Source organism: Mixophyes fleayi, chromosome 4 (assembly GCF_038048845.1).
Source record: "Mixophyes fleayi isolate aMixFle1 chromosome 4, aMixFle1.hap1, whole genome shotgun sequence".
Lineage (NCBI taxonomy): Eukaryota > Metazoa > Chordata > Amphibia > Anura > Limnodynastidae > Mixophyes > Mixophyes fleayi.
The window spans coordinates 138,792,379-138,817,526 of NC_134405.1; the positions used below are offsets into that span (position 1 = coordinate 138,792,379).

A 25,148-nucleotide genomic window follows, 5' to 3' on the forward strand; every position below is an offset into this window, starting at 1 on the left:
TACTTCCATCTGTAGTCCATACCTGAATTGCTGAATACCTACAATCTTATGCGCAAGTATGTCCAGCGATATCAATACTCAGTATATAGAGCATTAATACAGCACGAAGCATCGCTGTCACTCACATAAATTCCTTTACACACTGTGGATTCTTTTCTTGTACGCAGCCGCCCCTTATCCCCCAGCCCTGATTGGACAAGGACCTAACCGTTTTCACACATACTTCAACACTGGGAGGGAGGGTTAAGAGAATAAACTTGGGTTCTGGATTGTTATGAGAGCAATAGATAAACAATATAAACACTGGGAATTAAAACTTGAAAGAAAAAGTGGGAGGGGCAATTGGAAACAGGAGCAGTATTATAGGCTGCAAGAAACTAAAAGTGATCTAAGAGAGGTGCAGGGAGACTCTCAGATAAAAGTATCCAGCCTAGAACTTACTGGAGAGAATACCCGAGAGGAGAGATCTGATCATCTTGTAACCTGCACTCGCAGATAATCAGCTCTCAGAGGTAAGACGGAGTAAAACTATTACGCACAATGTATTGCGACTGGTCACTTAAGATAAATAAACCATAGAAACACTCATGAAAGTAGCAATCGTTAAGGTTTGCATTAGACACGTCCTGAGCAGTAATTATGTTGTAATCAGCATTTCAGAAACGTCTCCCAGCACCTGTTCTGCTCCTTGAAGTGAAGGTGTAATATTTGATGGTACTTCAATGTCTATGTGATATGTTTAACAGGGAATCATATATACAGATCAGCAAATGAAAAGGTTCAGTCTTCATTGTAGAACATTACCATCACCTGTTTTGTTTTATGCATTTATCTCTTTTTTAATGCTTGATTTATGCAGACTTCTCCAGACTTTTGAACTTTAGAACTGAAAAATGGCATTCTGAAAATAAAACCCTAGAATACCATAGTTGCCAAATGTTACAGTGTCCTCGGACACTTCCGAGTTCTTTAAAATTTGATGCTGGACATTCTTTCCCTGGACAGTGAAATTTAGTTCATTACTGGGCACATTTCCAAAGTTATATCTGGACTGCCTACTGAATGTTAATATATAAGTATATTTGTATGATTTTATTTAAAAAAAAGTCATACAAACCAGATGGGTATATTTTAGTGGTGAGGAGCTTTTAAAATATATAACCCAGAAATATCATTGTGTCCAATAATATTATTACCGTATATTGATATGCCTTGCCCCTGCAAAACAGCTGTAACTCTTAGTATTTTATTCAGATGTTGGCAGTTATGTTGAACTCATCAAGATAATAACAAAATTTCCATTTCTTGATACAGTACAATCAGTTTTTTAGAGCATAGCTATAATGAGACATAATCTAATTATAAAAAGTACAGATGATTTATTAACTATGTTGCAATGTGAGGGATGAAAATTATTGCTTTATTTGTACACTGACATTTAAAGTTGTTCTAGGACATGCCCTAACCCAATTATAAATATGTCTCCACATTTTAAATGTACCTCTCCCTCCAATGCAACATGGTTTTGCCAAGGTGAAAAGTTGCTCTTTATCTGGGCGGGGGTTTACTTTCCTTAATGAATTAGGCCCAGTGTATCAGTCATGAATGATCCGTTCCTTTGCTCTTTTATTGGCAGAGTGACAATTCTGTGCTTAGCATATGTGATTAGCATATGAATTACTTTCTTCATGTGTCCACTCCTGCATAGATTCAGCCAATAAGAAGGAAGGGAATACATACATACAGTAATAAAAAAAAGCATATTACATTTAAAGTCAATATCAACTAAGTAACGTTTTTCTATAGAATACAGTCTAGCTGAAGTGTATCTAACCTAAGCCAGGTGTTCTCCTCTAAAATACACAACTTTGCGGGATGAATTGATCTCCCATGTTCATTGCCACAGTCATTAACTATTTGTTATAAGGTAAAAATAAAAAACAAAAAGCTGAAGGGAGCAATAAAGGAAGAAATATAGGATGAGCATAAAAGAGCAGACTGAGTGAAGGAGGGCAACGGTAGATCAGTGTGAGAATATGACGACTGGGATTGAGCAAAGTATGATGATGATAGGTCTCTGGTAGAACTAGGGCACCAAGGTTTAATGGGCGCCTAAAATACTGGATGAGGGATATAATTCAATGTCTGCTGGACAACATATGCCTACCGCCATAAAATAACCCATGTCTAACTTTTTTTGGTTAACTTCAGTTTCAGTGAATTAGCTCATTGGCATAATCTCTACATTTTTAAATCTCTCCAGTAATGCTGAATGTTTAAGAAAGGGAAGAAACTTTGTAAGTCTATACTATAGTTTGTCTGTATTTAGTATCCCATATTCCCACTCCCTATTATATACTGTGCTTCATACTCCCTTAATCCCGGTTCTTTGAATTTACCACTTTGTGTTAATGTAAATGTGAATATTATTAAAAAAAAAATTTAAAAAAAATCCTTAACCATTATTAATTCATGATACACTTATTTATATTATACAGATGTGAAATGATCAATGTTAGGGGGCCATAGAGTTCCAGGGCAATGAGTGGGAGGGAAAGAAAGGGGGTGGGGGTGTAAGTCCTTTGTTGAGTATTGCGAGTATATATGAGCAGTGTGTGTATGTGTGTATAAGAACAGTAATGAAAAAGTTGTAGAGAAAACTTTTTTTTTCTCATTTGTTTTCAGATGGAGTCGGTGACAGCTGCTGGATGTGAAGGTATACTTTGGATTTTGGGACACTCTATGCTACATGCATCATGTACATGTAGCTCATTTTACATGTTTGTTTTTATGTTTCCTGCAAAGTATTTTCTTTCACCTTTACATCCGTATAATTACTATAATGGGCTAGTATAGATAACACATTTTAATTTGGGGACTAGTATTATTGTTGGATCACGATGTCCAAACAGATTTATAGTCAGGTCAATGTTCTATACACTTGTACTACTGTAACAGAAAAGAGTATTTCTACTGCACCAGATACCTTTAAATGTAGATAATTCCGTTGTTAATTCCCTAATAATTATAATAATATATAATTCCTTATATAAAATGATTAATTTTATATATGAAAGGGAGGTTCTACCACTTAACAAGAACCAATATAAATGATATAGATATTGGGGCAGAGGCACGCCCCTAAAAACAGGGCAGCACCGGACACAGTATGGCTGACCCAAATGTAACAGCTCCAGCGTGCGATCAGCAGGCAGTAACAGTGGTTCTGATCCAGGTACGGGGGAGGCAGGCACAGAGATCTGGGCTGGGTATAATTTCGGCAGTGCCTCATACCTCCCCTGAACTCACACCCCTAGAAACCATGCGGTCTATTGAACCTAGGTTATTATATCAAGTCAGGTCTGTCTATTCACATTGCTGAATTGACATTTCCATTTGGACTACTTCAGGAGAGAAGATTCCATTATTAAAATTGTAAACAATGATGTGGGGGTGTTTGTATTTAATTACATTTCATATGGGAAATGTACATTCACACTTGTCAATAAATGTCAAGACAATGTTCTCTCGTGTATGACATTTCTTTACAATAATATATTATGTACAAACAGGGTAATGTGACTAATATTTACTACTAACACTTTCAAGGCACACCTCTAAGCTGTCACCAGGCGTAAGTATATACACTTGTATGTCTGACGTAAGTTTCTCAGAAATACTGCGGTTTTTGAACTGGGGGCAGCTTGACATGCAATATATATGTAGTATGCTATTTCTGCTTTGTATGTTTGGTGAGCAAATGCGCCTAACTGTAAATGAACCCCAGTATATGAAAATAAATAAAAGATAAATAAGCCATACAGTGAATATAAACTGTGTGTAACAGGGCTAGGGTTACACCTTGCTCAGAAATATCAAACCCATTTGATATTGAGGGGAACAGGGGAACTTGCATTGATGTCTTATTTGTACTTAACCATACCACATTTGCTCTACCCTACCTGCCTGTTCTTGATATTAAACACACACATGTTATACTGTCATTATTAGACAAATCTGAATAGTTTTGCTATATAGAAAAAAGAGCAGTTCAATTTAAGGTACATATAAAACAATATGAAAACCACAGATCAGTGATATTTACCGTTCAATTGATTTGTAAATCAGAAATCATTACAAATATATAAAATATACCACATATCTTTTTTTGAGCTCATATATACACATATAACTGAGCCCAACAAACATTAAGAAGTACATAATTAAACTGTAAGAGAACCAAAAGTTGTAATATTGAGTAAATACGTAGTGGGGAAAGGAAAGAAAGACAGGGGAGAGGGTGGGTGCTCTCAGACCTAGGTGATGAGGCATTTTGCCATGGTCAGAATATGGGAGATTTGCTTTTCAGAGTGAGCGGTGAGATTCTGGAGTGGGCAGCATAAGAGGAAGCTCTAGGAGGCTCTGTGAATTGGTGACTACCAACAGAGCATTAAGGAAGGTATGTACTTTGCCCCAGAACTGAGATATTTGTGTACAAGTCCATCATATGTGGTAGATAGTTCCCCTGTGGCCACAATTTCATCCAGCATCTAGGGTTGATTGTGGTAAAAAAAATTAATTGGTCTATCTGGAGTGTGGTACTCAGGGCTGCTAAAAGGAATTTTGGGCCCCAGTACAGCAACTTCTTGTGGCCCCCTCCACATATGCTTAGGAAAGGATTTGTGAACCATCACAAAGTGACGATGAACTGCAAAAGGGGGCGTGGGCACATGGTAAGTTACACACACCTCTCGGCGTCTCTGCATGACCCCCAACATTCTGGTCCGATAGGGACAAAGCTGGCTCAGTTAGGATGGCAGGACAGACCTCAAATCGGGACTGGCCTGCCTAAATCAGCACATTTGTGGGGTATGGAATAGTCAAAAAATATGTGCAAGTCATAACATTGACATCACCATAAGGTAAATTGGTGACATTGGATAAGTGAAATGTCAACACCGCTCTGGGCAAAAAAAAGTTTTGAGAAACAGAAAAAATAAACAAAATAAAGCAGATGAGTTATAATAACATTGAGATAAGAAAGTGAAACCTTTTCTTAACAAAGACATTCCCTGCTATAAAATGTTTCCAGTCGTGGCAATTTGACAGTTTTTTTCAGAGTTAACTTCTCCCCATTCCAAATATGTCAGTGGAAAAAGCAATATCACATCAATATCTGTATTATTCTTTGTCATTTTTCCCTAATAGTAATAATAGCCACACAAAAACACTAACAAACATGCAGAATGGAAATTAGCCCATTAATCTTTGATATCTAGGGCAAACAGCAATGTATATATTTCTTACAAAATGTGTTAATATAAACATCACATAAACAACTTTCATAACTATGCAAAAAATATCTCATAATACATGGTCAGTAATAAATAATACAAATAAATGTCAGAATACATTTTTATATTATTATAATATATACAAATACCATACATAAAATTAACTAAATAAAAGTTAATATCTTTTCTCTGTCTCTAATTTCATCTCCCTCTTCTATCTTCTTTCTGTTCTTTCCTAGGCTGCTCAAGTCAAGATGTCAGTCTCTGATGTAAGTCTTGACCACAAGAGACATAGTGGTAGAGATCTTAGGCTAGGCTTTAAGAGTTGAGAGTCACCCTGCCTATGGGAGCTGGCTAATATCAAAAACCTTCTATATGCCCAAGTTGCTACTCTTTCCCTCACCTCCTCAAGCAGCAGTACCAGATCCCTTTTCAATCCCCTTTTTTGCTGTCCCTTGGAAGTAATTAATATGTCTAGTAACATAATGTATAATAGGGACATCACTCCTTTGTGTTTAGGTGAACAGCAGCATATTATCTCAGAGTTATGTCTCAAGTTCATTCTCATATGGAAGAGACAAGAAAGACTCTGTAAAACGGTTAATAGCGATGGAAAATACGCTAATGACCATTTTATAACTATTTATAACTTTATCTCATTTATTAACCACTCTCAAAGGTAGTTTCCAATTTAACCAAGAAATAATTTGAACTAAATTAATTCTTTGTTAAACGTATGTATCACTATATATTATTCAGTCACAGTATAGCAGATATTTTAAACATGGGACTTACAATGATGCACAGAACACACATAATTTCCTACCAGCCACTTGCACACAGATTCTTCTATACATTCATACAGTACAAATAGATAATCATATGCACATAGATATGCATAACATATCAAAGGGACAATGATCTTCATTCCAGATATTATATATTCTTGTTAACATAACAATAGTCAAATGGGCATTCATAAATGGTCATTACAGATGGACATCTTGCTCTCCATTAATTTTAACAATAATTATTACCATGCAAATATTGTTTGACCTAGAAATAGGTCTAACCATTTAATTGTTTCATGTTTATTTAGGACTTTGCCTTAGGACCCTAATTTTGAAGGTCTTGCAAGTTGTTAATAGGGTACAGTCCTCATATTTTTATGCATTTTTCCTTGCAATATTCTGCATTTCAATTACATTTTATTGCCAAATAAAGCTAAAAACAATAGTTTAACTTATATTAATAAGATAATAAATCATTTTGCTTTCTTTATTTTTATTTTGTCTCTTAAGATGTTTTCCAGTTTCGTATTTCGGATGTCATCGCTAAGAAACGTGATGGCTTGGCACTGTCTTCACAGGAGATCAGATGCGTGGTGAAATCAACAATGACAGGCCAAGTTCAAGACAGTCAGCTGGGTAACCAGACCAACATTAAATAAAAATTAAAATATGGCTAAAATGCACATTACCCATTTATGAAATGAGAGATATTATGGTATGATGTTTTTTTTTGCACAGGAGACTTTCTGGTTATAAAGACCTCTTGCTGTAACTGCAGTGTGCTGTTACATGATCACAACAATAAACCAAACCCCAGTGTCTGCTCCAACAATAGCTGCTTCCTAATGATGACAACACCTCAAAATATTTCCCCAACTGAACTTCGCAAATGTTTGTTTTCAAATTCCCTGAGCCCAAAATTTGTATTGAGGACCAAAAAGTACAACTACACACACATGCAGAGTACAAAATGTTCAAATGGGCGTTCATAAATGGTCATTACAGATGGACATCTTGCTCTTCTGAGCATGCTGCCACGACATTACAAGCAGGGAACCATTCTGTGCCTGGTCCCATGATCACTTTACACTCTGTTCAGAATGAACGCTCTGCACTTCTAATGTGATGCCACTTTGTGTTAGTATTATCCCGGATAGGAATAGCTGTGGTCGAGATCTGAATCCAGTCTGCGGTGCCAGCTTTTATGAACACATCCAGCTAAGCAGGATCTAACAGTAGCAAGTCTATAAATGCTAGTTAGGAGAAACCAACTGGAGTCTTGTTGCCACTGATTAAATAAAAAATAAGGGTTAACATAGTGTTAAATCTAAAACATTATAAAGAAATACAATCCTATTATGTGTTGCCTAAGGAAAACTAATTAAAGTGGTGGTAGTCGTATACCAACGGAAATATGAGCGACAGACTAAATGCCGGTATGTACATGTCCCCGACAAGGATAAAATTCCGACACTGTGATTGCCGACAGTGAAAATTAAAACGGCAATGCCCTCGGGAACAGGCAAAAAAAAAAAAGGCTGCAAAAAGCGTGCCTCCCCCTCCCCAGTCATTTTAAATCTAGTGCTGCCAGCCTAGTGCTGGTTGGGCGCAAAATCAGGGAGACAAAGCGGACGAACGGCAATTTTCCTCCAAGCAGCCCTAGGCTTTGCCCGCGGGGGCTAGTGGCGAGTTGGGGCAGGGGTCACCCTGCTATGATGCCAACCAGCCCCAGGCTGGTCATCACGAGCTGGGTTTGCTAGGGAGTTGAGGTCCGCAAAAGAAAATGCGAGTCTCCTCCTTAGGTTTACTCAGTCCATCTTGACAGCACTTGGGCTCTTCCTACACCCCTGGGTGGTGGGTGTGGGGTAATAAATGGTTAAAAAAAAATAAAAATGAATGAAACACTATTTTACATTGGTGAACTACAGGTCCCAGCAAGCCCGGGCTGCCATGCAGTCTGGGCATGCTGGTGCTTGTAGTACTATCAGCTTTCCCATCACTGACCTTTGCATTAAATAACATTAACATGTGCTGATAGTATATTTACTCACTTACTTAATGTGAAATGTGGAGAACACGCATTGTTTGACAAGTGATACTGATCAGAGGTCTAATAAAACCTTGTTGTATTCAGTTGTAAATGCCTATGCTTGTATTTCTAGGTGCACTACTTATGGCCATCCGTCTTCGTGGAATGAACCCAGAGGAGACTATGACGTTGACCAAGGAGATGGTTGCCTCAGGTTCTGTACTCACATGGCCAGACGAATGGAGTGGATGGTTGGTGGACAAACATTCTACAGGAGGAGTTGGGGACAAAATCAGTCTGCCCCTGGCACCAGCACTGGCTGCCTGTGGTTGTAAGGTATTAGCTGACAGGAACAAGATTTCATTAATTGAGAGAAAGGTACTTTTATAACAACAAGTGTACAGGAACAATGTGGTGTTACCCTTAGCATCCAGTCAGTTATTAAAGTACATTTTCTAAACTGCATTAAAAATGACAGTCAGAATCTGGTAACATCACATTTATCCTGAGGACCAGTTCTTAAAAACGTTCCCAGTGTTGTGTAGGCTATATCCAGTGGACATCTTCCTTCTCGTTCATACGCAATTTTTATGTTGTGTCACCGCACCTAGGAACATGGAAAATTATCCATGCTTTATTTTCCATGCTGTAATTTCTAAATAAAAATGCTTATACATATTTATGGACAGTTTTATTTACAATAGAAGAGTTATTTGAAATGACAGTGTTTTCAAGTAAATTTCCCCCTTACAGCTCCAGGCTTCGGCAACAGTTTTTTGGTAAATTGCATAGATAAGTGATTTATTTATTCTTTTATCACCAGTAGTGATGTTCACACAATCTTATTTCCCACATGTTGACTAGTTGATTTATTTGTCTCATGTACATGGATGACACATCCACATAAGGATAAATGACACACCGTGTCAATTTCTGATTCAAAATGAAACCAGGTCACTTCATAATGAATTACTAATAAAACTAGAGTTTTTCACAAATGCCGGTGATAACCAATTTTTATTTTTTTTGCCGATAAAAAAGCAAACCGATTTATCACTGTGATGGAACTCCCAATGATTGCTGGGCCCCTATGTCCTTACATTTATGTTGCTTGCACACAGTCCAACACAAAACTAAAACATAGACCTGTCACCTCTTTCTTTAAATCTCTCTTGAAAAGGAATTGTAATTCTTTGTCTAGTGAATACTATGTTCTCTTTGTGTAAGGTTCCAATGATCAGTGGACGAGGACTGGGACATACTGGGGGTACGCTGGATAAGCTGGAGTCTGTTCCAGGATTCAGCTCACAGCAGAGTCCTGAACAGGTATGAGGCTGCCTTATTATTAATTAAGTTTTATGTTGAAATGTGAGTTAGCAAGACAGAACAACTACAAAGCAACAAGTGCACAGCCGGTCTAAAAAGTGTAAAACATAAAATGCAATATGAAAAGCCTCATAAAAAAAAACACTAAAAGCTCTTATACTAACTGGTTAGTCTAATTTAATAGCTTTACAGTGTAGTGTAATGGAAACCAGGAAACTATGTAGGGTATAGTGGGCAAGGGAATAGAGAGAGATTACAGAGTTATAGAATTCTTGGTCAGTTGAACCAGAGATAGATCACATAATTAAGTAAAATGTTAGTTTCTTCTACTTCTATATTTGTTGTAGTTGTATTATTTGAGTGAATTTTATTTAGGGAGTATATTTTATTGTGGGATTTAAACACTGATTTCTTCCCAATGATTACACCGCTCTTATATTGATAGATAAAAATGAAGACAATTATTGTCTTTCAGAGTATTAGATTGTTGAGAAAAAAAGACATTACCTGGTGTTTTTATTTAATACACGTGACGAAACCACCTTCTGTGTCACTCTACAGCAGTACTGCCCAAGTAGTTTCGCAAAGAGAGCCGCATTTCTGTTGCATGTGCTGAGTATTATTAAAAAATTATGTGGTCAAACCTAATGTAAAGAGTTCAAAGGAAAAATGGGAGCTACACAATATCTTTGCCCAAAATATAGACCTATTTGTAAATAGATTTTGTATTGTATTTGCAGATGCTGGAAATTCTTCGCTCTGTTGGTTGCTGTATTGTTGGACAGTCTGCAGACCTTGTACCAGCTGATAAAATATTCTATGAGATGCGTGATGTGACGGCAACAGTGGACAGTCTGCCACTGATTACAGGTACCAGCCTCTGGTCTCAATCTAGCACTTACTACGTCGTCAGGGGATTGGCATATACTTTTCTCTGTTTCTGTTCCCGCTACTGAGCTCAAACCAATGATGTTGGTCAGATGAGATGGGGACCAGGTATAGACAGCGGATCATACTTTCTTGCTCCCTAAATATGACCAGGTAGATTTACTAAAGATTGTGTTAGGTTTTAGTACTCCAAACAGCAATTTTAGGCTGGGATTTTTAATGCCTGGCGATGTGTGACGGATTGAAAATCGCTAAACTGATGGTTTAGTCAAAACCGACAGAAAAAAGATTAAAAAAGTTTTTTTCTAATGCCTGCTTCTGAAGAGAAGGCACCATTGACTTCCATTTTTACACATGTTCTACCATGCATACGTGACCATCATCACTAGTAATCGGAACTTACACCCGACCTGTAGTTGGTGCAAGTGTTCGACAGAAAAACAAATTACCTTTGAGATGCTCAAAGCTTGAATTGAGTTCCCTCCTCGTTACACCCCTGAAATCGTAGGCTGTAGTAAGGGTCATTTGCACTCAAAAATGAATTTAATACATTTGCTTTCTCTGCCGTATACTTAGATTCTGGGCACGCGCAGAGCAATTTAATGCAAAATACTGGACATATAGACATTTGTGTTCCTTGATGAACATGGTCCTTTATGTATTACACTCATAACTGCACATGGATAACACACACAGTAACATAACTCCCAACATTTATCCAGGCAAAATAGGGACTAAATAATCTGCACAAACCACACCACATTGGCACAAACTCTGCCCAATCCACACAACATTTCTTACTTTCTGTTCAACCACACCAGCTTTCTAGTGAGGTCCCATCCACCTTACTGTAAGCCTCTCCCCTTTCAAAATCCACAAAGTGGGATACTTGGAAGGTATGCTATAAACACTTTACATATACTTACCGGACTTCACCTGTTTCTACTTCATCTCTCTTTCCTCTTGGAGATCTACATGGTTTTTTAATTGAACTTTATTTACAGTCTGCTGGGGACACTTGCAGTTCACATGCACTGCACACAATACAACTGGTTCCTTGCCTGCTAGTAGTAGACAGCAAGCAGAGAGTGGGCATGGTAAAGTAATGCTACAGATACAAATGTTAAGTCTCTGGGGGTATGACAGACCAGGTTAAATGAGCAGATGCATGTCTGTGGTGCTTGGCTAAATCTAGTCCAATATCTTACATCTAAACACCCATCCTGTGACAAAGTTATACCAGACATCTTTCTACTTCATGGCAAGGGAAGGTGGGCAGCCAAGGAATAAAACAAGGAGATTACAGGCTATGTTCTTTTCCTTTGTGGTGCTTCCGATGTCACTTGCCACTAATTCTTCCACTTCTTGCCCAAGCAAGAAGTGGACGCAGATGCTGACAGCAGAGGGGCTTTAAAAAAGCAGAACCTGAGGTATGGTCCTGCTGTAAATGCGACCCAATATGTTGCTTGTTGCACATAATTTCCTCCCCTCAAGTCAGATGACAACCCTGTGACGGCTCACCTCCAGCCCGTTATTAGCAACTGCTAAGTTCTGCTTACCTCTAATATTGAAGAGGTCTGCATGGACCTAACCTTAATTTGTTACGATCTCCAAAAACCCAGAGAACTTGCCACAGAAGTCAAGCATAGGGGAAGCACCAATGAAGATTCTGTCCACCACTTCTAGCTGCAGTACATGAGTTGAATTAGTCCTTTGCTGGCTGGAGAGCCTGTATACCAAAAAGCTGGATTAGAGAAGCACTCACTGTGCAACTCATCAATGTCAAACATTGTGCAGAGCCTCTTCAGACTTTTTGTGCAAACGATTTCTGGAATGGTGGCTGTGCAATACATTTACAGCTGTCATCCAGGGATGCCCCCACACACCATTGTGACAAAGCTGACGAATTTCAGCTGCAGGACTATTGAACAGAATAAGGAGGCTGAGAATATTCTGGTCAAAAATTTCAAAGTGTGTCTATACTCAGTCTACTTCACTGAAGAACAGCGACAATGGGCTGCCTCCCTAGCAGGGTAGCTCACCCTAGAATTTAAACATATAACATCCAACAATTTATCACCACCCGTCTTGGCTCTATGGTATGAGAGGATTGGCCTCTCCACAACTTCTAGAGCAACAGCTGTAAACGTTCCTACAAACAGCAAATGCTGAACGTTTCTACATGGTCTTCATTATACCCTTCCAAGTGCTACTTAATATCTAGGCACTATATGATAAACTTTTAATAATCATTGAAGTTGGGGTTGATGGCAGAGGGGAAAAAGATTATTCAAATTAGTTGTTTCTAGTAAACCTGTTTAATGGTAGGTTTAAAAGATAAGAATTCACGTTCAATCTTTAACCCATGCATGCTTACTGCTAGGACACTACATTGGTTGTACACAAATGGGATGTCATGGAATGTCAAGGTCTCAACTCCAAATTTAAGCAGTGTGTCAAGTGCCACAACTCTCATATTTTACATTTGCAGTTAAAGTCCCTAGTGGACCAGAAGTTTGTGTATGGTCATTTTTTTTCCCAAACTTTAAATCGTACTTTAGTATTTTCAGTCTAGCGGTGTTACAATATTTATTAAAGAGGAGTTTGTCAGTGGCATTGCTATCGATACAAAGTAATAATTTTGTTTTTAATTGTTCATTGTGCATTTGAAGTGTTTCAACTGATACTGGAAAATTTGTATTTACTTCATTTGTTCAGTAGGGACCTTCTAAGCAATGTGACATTGAAGATAACTGAATTGCCCATGGTTCTTGTACTTCATAAATGCAGTGTTAAATTGCTTTCTAGATATGCTCCTTCCATCCTCCCCATCTGTCTATCTAGCACTAGGCTCATTCACACAAACTCACAGAAGTCTGGCACTGGCGCTTCCATAACCAAATGGCACACTCCTGTCAGCCACATGCACATAAATCACATTCTAGAATAGATATATAATTTGCTATTCCTGATAAGGGTGAGATATGCACCATGGAACCCTTTCCTTGTTGTAAGTCTTAATCTCAAGGTCTGAATAGATTTCCTATAAAATTGTATGCTAAATATCCAGGCATCTTACATATAATATTTGTCGAGACACTCAAAATTGAAGAACTCCCTTTTGTGATTTTTTTAGGCTTATTTCTCAATTAAATTGCAATTCTAAAATATTAATTATGGTCTTGGCCATCCATCCAGACCAAACAGGCTTCAGCCATGGAAAGGTCACCTGGTAGCTCCTCTTTCTTAATTTGGGCATGGACCACTTAGGCATGCCTTCTAGAGAGCTGGTGTCTCTTGGCGCCTGTAAAGCCTTTGATTCTATGGAATGGAGGTAAATGCTTACAGTTTGTTAAGAAGATCTTATTCACTCCAGTCAGGTGACATGGAAAAGGTATTATTGGAATAATGGAATGAAACAATATGCAGTGATCATTCTGAATCCTATTGAGTGAGAACAAAGAATACATAGTAGCAAGATAATATGAACAACAAGTATGGAAGGTGTCTTATTTGACACTTGTGTGAAGACAGTGTTTTTGATGGTTTCTGCATAGCTTACACTGTATGTAAAGGGGCTCCCACATGCATTTGGCTTCTCATGGCCACAATGTCAGGCTAGAATAGCAGATGATTTTTGTTATTCATTAAAAAAAAAATTAAACCTCATCCAGCTTGGAGAGGAGGCTCATCGGAAGGGTCCTTCCTCCATATTTGGTGGCAATGCCCCAAGCTTGCCACATTCTGGTTGGAACTACGGAACTTCGTGTCTCAGATTCTGCAGATTGACATCCCAATCTCTGCCAGATTTTTTCTTTTCCCACTTGGGATTCCATCCGCTACTACACATCAAACAAAAATGTTCCGTCACATAGTTTCTGCAGCACTGTGCCAAATTGCCACTAATTGGATACAACCCACCGCGCCTACTATGCAAACAGTTATTAATAGAGTTTGGCACTCATACGAAATGGAGTTTATGACATGCATATTGTGTAATACATCTAAATCATTCAACAAAGTCTGGGCGCGGTGGATATCATTTTTCCAAATCCAAACTCCTTTTATTCTATGACTCCTCTACAACACTCCACTTGATATCCTTTCTCAACTCGTTACCACTCCCCCCTCCCTGCCTCCCCCCACTTCTTTTCTATCTCTTGCTCTGCTTTCTTTTTCTTTTCTTCTATTGGCGGCTTTGCCACACCGCCTCCTAATCTATCTTGCTTAATTTTCTCTGACTAGTCTCTCTTTTCTGTTTCCTCTCTCTTCTATCTTTATAGTAAAAATTTGGTCAATATCACAACTCTTCTCCTCTTCTCTTTATGATATACACTGATTGTATTAGTCCCTGAACATGTATAACTCGATTGTAACGGATATTGTCTTGGACCGATGCTCAGTATTCACCTCTCAAAAATAAAACTTTAAAAGAAAACTTTTCTTATCATAACTAGTTTGCGCCAGTCAACTGGACAGCACACCATGTGTCTCCCATTCTGCCAATGTGCTTATAGCATCTAAAGCTATGGGGAAGATAAAAACTATTTTATATGTATATGAAAAATTTACTTTCACAAGTTCTATGCAGGGTTGGCATTGACTTATCAAGTGGTTAGGACCGGTTTATAACAACCCCTAAGGTGAGAGACTAACAACTACATGTCTGAGTCATTCCAGTTCCAGGAATTGAAGGAGATCTAGTATTTCCAGACTTCCAAAAATTCTATTTTGCATCCTAATTGGTCTACTTTAATTGGTAGTCTCTTAAATCATCAAATACTGTGCTATAATTAAAAGCAAGTACTGCTGTTATGTGCGTATTGTTGCTAACCAATAACGATTGTCGAACCTCGATTTGTGTTTCCAACGCACAAAGATTTATTCGCAATAAGTAGAATAATATGCTCAAGCGAAGTAATAGTAAATACAGCTGTAACTTATCGCAGGCGCTCTGGATCCAGTGCAGTCATTCAATCCTGAAGTCTGGGGACAAGATGTTTGCACACTGGATCACAAGCTGCTGCTTATATACACAATCAAATACAGTAATACAATGAAGATGGTATAGCTTGCATCTATTGGTCCAGGTCTCAGGAATGTCCAAGGGGTTGTCAATCATTGGCTGGTTCATCCTAAGGAATCCAAAGGAGGGGGTCATCTCTGCAGGGAGTATGCTCTGCTCTTCCCACCAAGATTCCTTAGTCTTAAGTAGTTCATAATTCCCTATCATTCATAACTTGTGTATGCACTCTGCGATTCCCTCGCAGAGTGAACCAAACAGTAGGATATGTAACAAGGTTCATTATGATACCACTCATGATGTTATTCCTTCAACCCGTTCCGTGTATTTCACTAATATGCATGTAACTCTGATATAACATATAAATACTACTATATTTCGACATAACTGACTATGTGTTGCAACTACCATTAATGTGTACTATTTTATAAGTATGCGTGTTTGTGCGAATGTATGGTAAAAGACCAATTACTGTTGCTGCCACGTGTAGTGGATTCGTACGCCCTTTCACGCCGCAGCGTGCCCTGGTACGTCGTAGCGTACCGTACGCATCTATTCAGAAAAAGACAACCAAGTTCGCTAGACTTTAATTGAAATGACTTTATCCAATTTGCTGACTTCGACAGTTCCACCCTTTGATAGTGTACTAAACTATCACCCAATCACCGTTTCAAGTTCAGGTTTATACAATGCTTCTTCACAGACCATGATCTCGGTATCTGGTACCACCCTTTCAGTTCTTTCTCAGTGTTACTCCTATGAGACCGTTTTCCACACTTCAACACAGTAGGAACACATTTGACAACTAAACCAATTGCTAAGATGACACCCAGTATAAGGAGAAGGAGCTTACCTACACTAGCAACCATTTCCTGTACCCACTCCCCCAGACCGGAGAACCATTTCACAGGGTTCAACCACGAGAACCAACCCGCCACCTTTTCCCCGACCTCATATAACGAAGAATTATGGCTCTTTCGAAATTCCCATTTCAGCTGTAAAATTTCATCCATCTTCCGGTCTATAACCTCTTTAGGGTCATCCGTATTATTAGTAATGTACGTGCAACATTTGACACCGAACTGGGTGGCCAGTGTCACACAGTACCCACCAGTAATAGAGGTGAGATAATTTAGTACCAGTCTATGAGCACCAACTCCTTCTTGTACGCTTGTAGCTCCCTTCCAGTATACCTGAAAGTGTCATCATACATCTCGGTGATATTATCTATTAATTTGGCTAGGTCTTGGATATATTTAAAGTTTAATGTTCCCCGAGCGGTCCTGGTGAGTTCTAGAGCAACCATAACTTGGAAACCAGCAGTTTCACTAATCAATTTTGTAGCTATGGGTTCCTCACCAGGAATCATATTTCTCTTGCCACGGTGTTCATACTGTGTGTGTATGTATTGTGGTGATGTAGTCTTGTGAATACCAACCATTTCTTCATGAGTAATGGTCATGATTTCAGGAACCTGTTTAGCTAAGAAACACAAGGAACACCCAGGAATAAGCTTTTCCTCCCACAAACAAAATACACATCATCAGGGAGAACATAAGGAGCAGTATGCCCATGAATTATATCACACAGAGTTTTGATAAAACTACCCATGCCCAGTGTCTTCATTTGTTCTAGACACGTGTCGGCATTAAGGACATTTTTACATTTATCTGTAGAGACTTTTACAATGGATACCTTCTTATGTTTGGTTATACGCCCTAATCTGTGACTTCCATCAACATTCCTGCCTAGTAGTGACCTTGTGAGTCTCCCTCTAAAATGAGTGTGGCGAGCCATTGTCTGATCTGATAGGTCAGCCTCCCAATTCTCCAGGCGCTTTGCATGAGATATGTTTAGGCACAGCAAAGATCTGCCTATGGAGTATTGTCGAAGCGTCAGACTAGGGGACCTAGTGTTATTGTACCTCCCTTCTATGGGCCTCCCACCCCTTAATTCGAATTCTTCAGATATGTTTAGAGGGAATGGCACTAGTCCTATATTATGCTGCCCTTGAGGCACGTGAGAGCACACCCAACACTCGGTTTGGTTTAGCACCTTACCCACCAGGGAGTGATAATCCTCCAAAGGATGCCCGCCTATATTCAGAGTACTGGGGGACTGGCATCGTTGGATGCATCTCTCTTCAACTAGGGAGTCGCAGAACTTGCAGATACAATACTCATCAGACAATAGCCCCTCACACTGCCTCCGAGTTCCTGAGCTAGCAGATCTTTTCATAACCCCTGGACCAAGTTTGATAATGGGCTGCTCTGAGTATCCTATTAACTTTTCTTCTGCCTCCATTTCATCCGTATCACTCCCAGAACTCTCCTCCATCCTCTATCCTCCTTCACAAAAATAGAATGTCCTAGAAAGAGTAAAAACAAGGAAAATCCTGGAACAAAAGAAAAACAAAAACCGCCACTCCATCGCTGGAAAGATAGTTCTGAGGCAACGTCTCTAGTTCAGGTGTCTCGACTGCAGGCTTTAGGTTTCCCGGAACAGGCTCACAAGTGACAGCTCTGTGTCGTCGGTCTTAGTTTTATCTTGCACTTTCTCCGGGTTATGGACTCTCCTGCAGTGGGTGGAATGGACCCAAGTGTCTCTTTCTGCAACCTTCAGTGATGTAGTACTGGTCAGCAGCACTTGGTACGGGCCTTCCCAACGGTCTGTTAAACAACCTGAACGTAAGAAATTGCGGATCATAACATAGTCTCCAGATTCAACATCATGACAGTTCGTTTCTGGCATACCAGGTGACAGCATTTTTAGTTTTTGTTGTTGTTGTTTCAGCTGTCTACTCATTCTTATAAGATATTGTACAGTCACTTCATTATTACACTTTATGTCGTCTTGTGGACTCACGATCAAATGAGGTTGTCGTCCGAACAGTATCTCAAAGGGGGACAGATTAAGAGGAGGTCTAGGAGTGGTTCGAATGCTGTGGAGGACCAACGGCAAAGCCTCAGGCCATGCCAACCCAGTTTCAGCCATTATCTTACCTAGTTTGTTCTTGATAGTACCGTTTACTCTCTCCACCTTACCACTGGCTTGTGGTCGGTAAGGGGTGTGAAGTCTGCTACTGATTCCCATGAGTTTACACATATTTTGGAAGATATCACCAGTAAAATGGGTACCCCTATCACTTTCAATGATTCTAGGGATACCGAACCTACACACAAAGTCTTGTACAATTTTCTTTGCAGTAAACACAGCAGTATTAGTGGCTGCCGGATATGCTTCTACCCAACCGGAAAACACATCAATACACACTAACACATACTTTAGATTCCTGCACGGTGGTAATTGGATATAGTCAATTTGTATTACCTGGAAAGGTCCGTCTGTAGGAGGGATGTGGGATGGCTCAGTTGGAATAGTTTTCCCAACATTTTTCCTCAAACAAGTAAGACATGACATTGCTTTCTTACCAGCCTGAGAGGAAAATCCGGGAGCACACCACTATGCTCTCACCAGTTTGCACATACCTTCTTTACCCAGGTGAGTCAGGCCGTGTGCTGCTTCAGCCAGGCTTGGATAGTATGTTCGGGGAGCTACAGGCTTACTTGTCCATCCCTCCAGAGTCCTGAGGACTCTTGACCACATCCCTTCGCCTTCCAGACTGCCTTTTCCTGCAGGGAACACAAATCTTGCATTTCAATTAATTTCTGCGTGTCTAATGTCTGAAAAACCATCATAGTCTCGGTCGATACAGTCATAGGTTGCCCTGCTGCCCATTTAGCAGCTTCGTCTGCCCTGTTGTTGCCCAATGACACTGGGTCTTCTTCAAAGGTATGGGCTTTGCACTTTATGACGGCTACTGTTCTGGGTAACTGTATCGCTGTCAGAAGTCCTTTTATGTGTTGTGAGTGTGCCACTGGTGTACCTGCTGCTGTCGTAAAGTTTCTAAGACGCGGAAGGGCCCCAAAATCGTGCACTACCCCGAAGGCGTACCTAGAGTCAGTATATATATTGTCTGATTTACCCTCTGCCAATTCACACGCTCTCCTTAGTGCTACTAGTTCTGCCACCTGGGCTGAGTGAGGTGGACCAAGGGGTTCAGCTTCTACCACATCCTGATCGTCTACAACAGCGTAACCAGTACATAGCTCTCCTGTTTCTGTCTGTCTATGGCAACTTCCGTCTGTATAAAACGTAAAATCTACATTTTCTAAGGGGGTGTCACATATGTCGGGCCTTGCAGTAAAGGTCTGATTCAGGTGTTCCATACAATCATGCGTGTCAGTATTCTTGCCTAACTCATCATCAACCAGGGTATCCTCACCTCCCACCCTTTGTGTCTCTAGAAACACATACAGAAGGTATGTAGCTGGATTTAAGGTGCTACATCGTTTGATGGTGATGTTTGAGGGTGCCATCAAGGCTAGTTCCCACTTTGTGAATCTAGTTGAAGAAACATGTCTGGTTTGGGCTGAATTTAACAGAACTGATACAGCATGGGGTGTATAGATAGTTGAATTATGTCCTAATACTACGGCCTCGCTCTTACTCACCAGAAGAGCCGTTGCTGCTACACTTCTGAGACATGTTGGGAGTGATCTTGCCATATTGTCTAATTGTGCACTGTAGTATGCTACCGGTCTGCTAGCGTCACCATGTTTCTGTGCGAGGACCCCTGCTGCACAACCATTAGCTTCTGTACAAAATAGCTCAATAGGCTTTTCATAATCAGGTATTCCCAATGCAGGTGCTCTAGTCAGACTATCTTTAAGATTAAAGAACGCTTGCTCTGACTCTTCTGTGTGTACAACACGTTCTGGTTTTGAGGAAGAGACTAGCTCCTGCAATGGTAATGCCAGAATAGAAAAACCTGGGATCCAGGATCTACAGTATCCACACATCCCTAAGAAAGTACGAATCTGCTTCTGGCTCTGCGGCAGAGTCATGTGTTGTATGGCCTCAATTCTGTCGGTTGTCAGGTGTCTTAGCCCCTTAGTGAGGCAGTGTCCTAAGTATTTGACCTTAGTCTGACATGGCTGTAATTTATCCTTTGCCACCTTGTGCCCTGTTTGTGATAGATGAAGCAACAACAATTTAGTATCATGTAAACATGACATAAAAGAATCAGAGCACAACAACAAATCGTCCACATATTGAATTAGAACAGACCCATTGTGGGGTTGAAAGGATTGCAAACAGTCATGTAAGGCTTGGGAGAAAATACTGGGGCTGTCAATGAACCCCTGGGGTAGTCTGGTCCATGTGTATTGCACTCCCCTGTAGGAGAATGCAAAAAGGTATTGGCAGTCAGGGTGAAGAGGGACTGAGAAGAAAGCAGAACATAGATCAATGACAGTAAAATGACTGGCAGACGGTGGAATCTGCATGAGGATGACAGCTGGATTCGGCACTACGGGGAATTGGCTCTCAACAACTTTATTAATTCCCCTTAAGTCCTGGACTAATCTATAGCCCCTCCCCCCATTCTTCTTCACAGGGAAAATGGGACTATTTGCTTTACTGGCTGTACGAATTAAAATCCCTTGTTGTAACAGCCTCTCAATAACAGGATATACCCCTAGTTCCACCTCCGGTTTTAATGGATACTGTGGGATTTTTGGAGCTATCCTACCACTTTTTAGATTGACCATGACAGGGGCTACGTTTGCCATCAGCCCAGTGTCCTGTCCATCTCTGGTCCATAGGGAACCTGGTATTTCCAGCAACATCCCCTTTACTTGAGATGGACTTTGTTCTATAACAGGAGAGTGTAACATTAACCTTTAAGGGGTGTCCAATATATCCTGTACCTCATGTGCGACCTTCTCCGGTATATCTAAGAACACACCATCAGAAGTACAGTATATGACACATCCCATTTTACATAACAAGTCTCTCCCTAGCAAGATAGTAGGAGCCGCTGCAGCCAAGAGAAACGAATGCTTAGTATGCAGGGGCCCGATAGTAACTTCAGCGGGTTTAGTTATAGGATCATGTAACACTTTTCCCGTTACCCCCATAGCTGGAATGGTTTTACTGGTCACCTGTAGATTGAACGGAGAGGTTATCACAGATCGGGCCGCCGCTGTATCTACAAGAAAAGTTTGTTTTCTACCAACTATGTCAACTATCATTTTTGGTTCTTCACTCTGACTCTCAGTTAACCTCACTGGCTGTAGACTACAGGTATGACCTGACCCCTAGCGCTGACTATTGATTTCCCGCGCAGCATTTGCTGCTGTAATATGCGCGGGTAGATGTGAGTCTTCTAGTCTATGTGAATCCCTCCTTGGAGGATATCTATGTGACCCACCCCTCTGTGTATTGAGTCTTTCCTTTTTACAATCTCTCATGTAATGTCCTTCCTCGTTACAGTTGAAACACCTGATCACTTTAGGTTTCTTGTTATATGGGTTGTATGCTGGTGGTCGTGTATGCACCCCTTCTAGAGCCTGTATACTTACCGTCATTAACCTATCACTTTTCTCTTCCCTTTTTCTAAAAAGGTTTTTGTCATGCTCCACAGCAGACTCCCTAAGGGAGTCTACCGTGACGCCTCTCCAATTAGGTAATGTGGTTTGTACTCTCGTCTTTAAATTTTCTCTAAGGCCATCCATCAGTACTCCTACAGCTACCTCTCTGTGATGTGGGTCCTCACTTATGTTGGATATCCCAGTAAACCGTGTTATCACTGCTATAGCTCTAGTGAAGTAATCTGCTGCTGTTTCACTATCCTTTTGTTTAATGGTGAAAATCTTACTCCAATTTACTACTACTGGAAAATAGATGGCTAAGTGTTTGACAATTTGTTCTATATTCTTTTGGTTAAGCTCATCAGTCAAGGTGTCATCTTCCTCCAACAAACAATCTTCAATGAATTTTTGTATGTTAGTATTGGGAGGAAGACACGCCCTCAACACTACACGCCAATCCTTATTGGTTGGTTCGTGGGCATTTCCTAAGTCTTTAACAAATTTCTGACACTTAGCCAACTCTTTTCTAGGATCTGGGAATTCAGTCATAATGGAACGTAATTCTGATCTAGTCCAGGGACAATGCATTGTAACATTTCTTAAAGGAACTACACCATCCTTATCCAGTTTCCCATTGGGAACTGATATTGTGCGGACTGGGAACGCACCCTCTGGTACACTGACTTCAGGGGACACTACAGGATTTGCTGGTTCTAGATTTAGAACGCTTTCACTCCTAGTGATCACGCTACTCTCACCTATCTCAGCCATTTTCTCATACTTGCGCTGAGCCTCTAGTACACTAACAGCATGGGCAAAGGCCGAAATCACAGTGGGTTCAGCTTCATCTTTAGATACACTTGATTTAAACTGGCTTAAAACAGGATACAACTTAGCAATTTTTCTATTTTCAGTTTTAACAACGGCTGTACTTACCCCTCCCGCCACATAAGGTGGCGGGGGCGCGCTTGCGCTGAGTTCGCCACGCTTCTCAACGGTTACATCCGCCTTGCGCGCGCTTTTCACCACGCCTACTTCCGGTTTGCATTTGCTGCTCTGCCAGGTGTTACCTTCCATTTGCCACAATTTTAAACAATCATTATGTATATTTCTCTTTTTTGTTGACTTGATCAACCATACTTTATCTTTTACAGTATTTAGTACCTCTGCATTAAAACTTCCTATTGTTGGGAAAGGCCTATCACAATCTTTGGTCATCTTGACCCACGTGTCACAATACACAGTTGCGTATGCACCATATTTCTTACACATGAGAAACCTAGCTGAACCAATAGGGCCTTCCTTAGGCAGTACACTGACCATCTCTAACCTATGCTTAGCACCCATGTTGAACAATATACCTTCTACCCAGAACACAGACACACCGCAATGCTCTGTTCCTTCCCGCTAACAATTCCAACTCTGTTGCTATAATCACAGCTAGAGATCTCTAATGCTCAGTGAACGTATTTCCTTTAGCCGCGTTCACTCGCTTTTCTCGCACCAGGCGAGGATCCCTAATACAGAAATATCACTGTGGGCCCCAAGGGCTATCAGCTCCTTGATACCCTGGCTCAACCACAAAAATCTGTTGAGTTTATTATAACTGGGAGAACAACGTCGATACAATCAACCAGCCTTTCCAATATAATTCCTCCTAGCTGCTTCACCAATTCGCACTAACGGTGCGGTTAGATCGCACTGCCTACCAATACTAATTATTAGCAAACTTTGCGATCTATTGGTAGCGCTTTGCGAAAACCCGGTTTTCGCATTCGGTATACCTGCCCTGTATACCGTCCTTCAGTTGGGCAATCCGCCTCGTCAGACAGCAACTGAGCACAATGAATAATGAACAGTGTATCTACGTTACAACATCACACACTATACACCTTTTCTGCGCAGAAAATCAAAAGTTCCCAACAACAGTAATAATATCTCAGAGGCTTTCACAAGTAATTATACTATGCATGTATAATAACTATCAAAACGATTGTTTAACCACGTGGCAAATCTACCGGAAGTTCACATACGCAAAGCAGGAAGTACACATACGCTAAGCAATGCAATACACACACAATGACAGTAAAAAGAAACAGTTTTCTCTTTTGTCCCTAGGTTCTAGTTAGCGTGCCCTAGATAATGCAAAACGGACATTCGGTTTCACAACACAGAGTAAAATTCAGGTTTTGAACACAATGCGTTCTTACCCGTTTATGACGCATCTCCACCCTTTGTTGCGGAACCGAAATCCGTTGGTCTTGCGTATCATCGGCAATGAAACCTCCAAAGCTCACGGGCCCCCAAATTGTTATGTGCGTATTGTCGCTAACCAATAACGATTGTCGAACCTCGATTTGTGTTTCCAACGCACAAAGATTTATTTGCAATAAGTAGAATAATATGCTCAAGCGAAGTAATAGTAAATACATGCGTTACTTATCGCAGGCGCTCTGGATCCAGTGCAGTCATTCAATCCTGAAGTCTGGGGACAAGATGTCTGCACACTGGATCACAAGCTGCTGCTTATATACACAATCAAGTACAGTAATACAATGAAGATGGTATATCTTGCATCTATTGGTCCAGGTGTCAGGAATGTCCAAGGGGTTGTCAATCATTGGCTGGTTCATCCTAAGGAATCCAAAGGAGGGGGTCATCTCTGCAGGGGGTATGCTCTGCTCTTCCCACCAAGATTCCTTAGTCTTAAGTAGTTCATAATTCCCTATCATTCATAACTTGTGTATGCACTCTGCGATTCCCTCGCAGAGTGAACCAAACAGTAGGATATGTAACAGATGGGTACAGAGGTATTCTACATCAGTCTGAAGAAAACAGGAACAAGGTGCAATTGTATTTCAGGATCACTGATTAGCTCTAGTAACAAACTAACATAAAATGAGATTTATTCACAAGACACATTACACAACACCGAGACAGCAATGTGGACTGCACATAGGACAGGTTATATGGCATGGGTCTGCCATACTTTACTTTATTACTGTAAAAAAAAAAAAAATCTGTTGACTTCTCCTGAGTCTTGTCTCCTGGTAGTAATAGGTACTCTGAACTAGTAGGTACTCTCTCAGGGCTCTTATACTTATGCACATGAGGCCATTGCTCAAATGCAAGTCACTGATTCTCCTGAACTTATGTCATGGTCCAGGATGATCAATCTAGTGCTCTCCTAATACCAGCTTACATCTATCTACAAGTAGAAACTACGCACACAATATAGGAGTTCCTTAATTTGGATAATGCAAGACTTGCGTGGGTATAACAAGACTGTTTCGGCCTGAATTGATTTTTGTTCACAAAAAGGTTTGAGTTCTCTATCTTGCTTTTCTTCCTTTGTATTTTTCA

The 25,148-nt window shown here is 40.2% G+C and overlaps 1 protein-coding gene across 1 annotated transcript in view; it reads left to right on the forward strand.

Moving 5' to 3' along the window:
* Positions 1–293: 293 nt before the first annotated feature.
* The window catches only part of TYMP (thymidine phosphorylase), a 33,610-nt gene continuing 8,755 nt past the window's right edge, over positions 294–25,148 (forward strand). Inside the window, 6 exon segments of the mRNA XM_075208474.1 lie at positions 294–512; positions 2,686–2,716; positions 6,596–6,721; positions 8,248–8,450; positions 9,342–9,440; positions 10,181–10,310. Of these exon segments, the coding sequence (XP_075064575.1) occupies positions 2,686–2,716; positions 6,596–6,721; positions 8,248–8,450; positions 9,342–9,440; positions 10,181–10,310 (589 nt within the window). The 5' untranslated portion in view covers positions 294–512.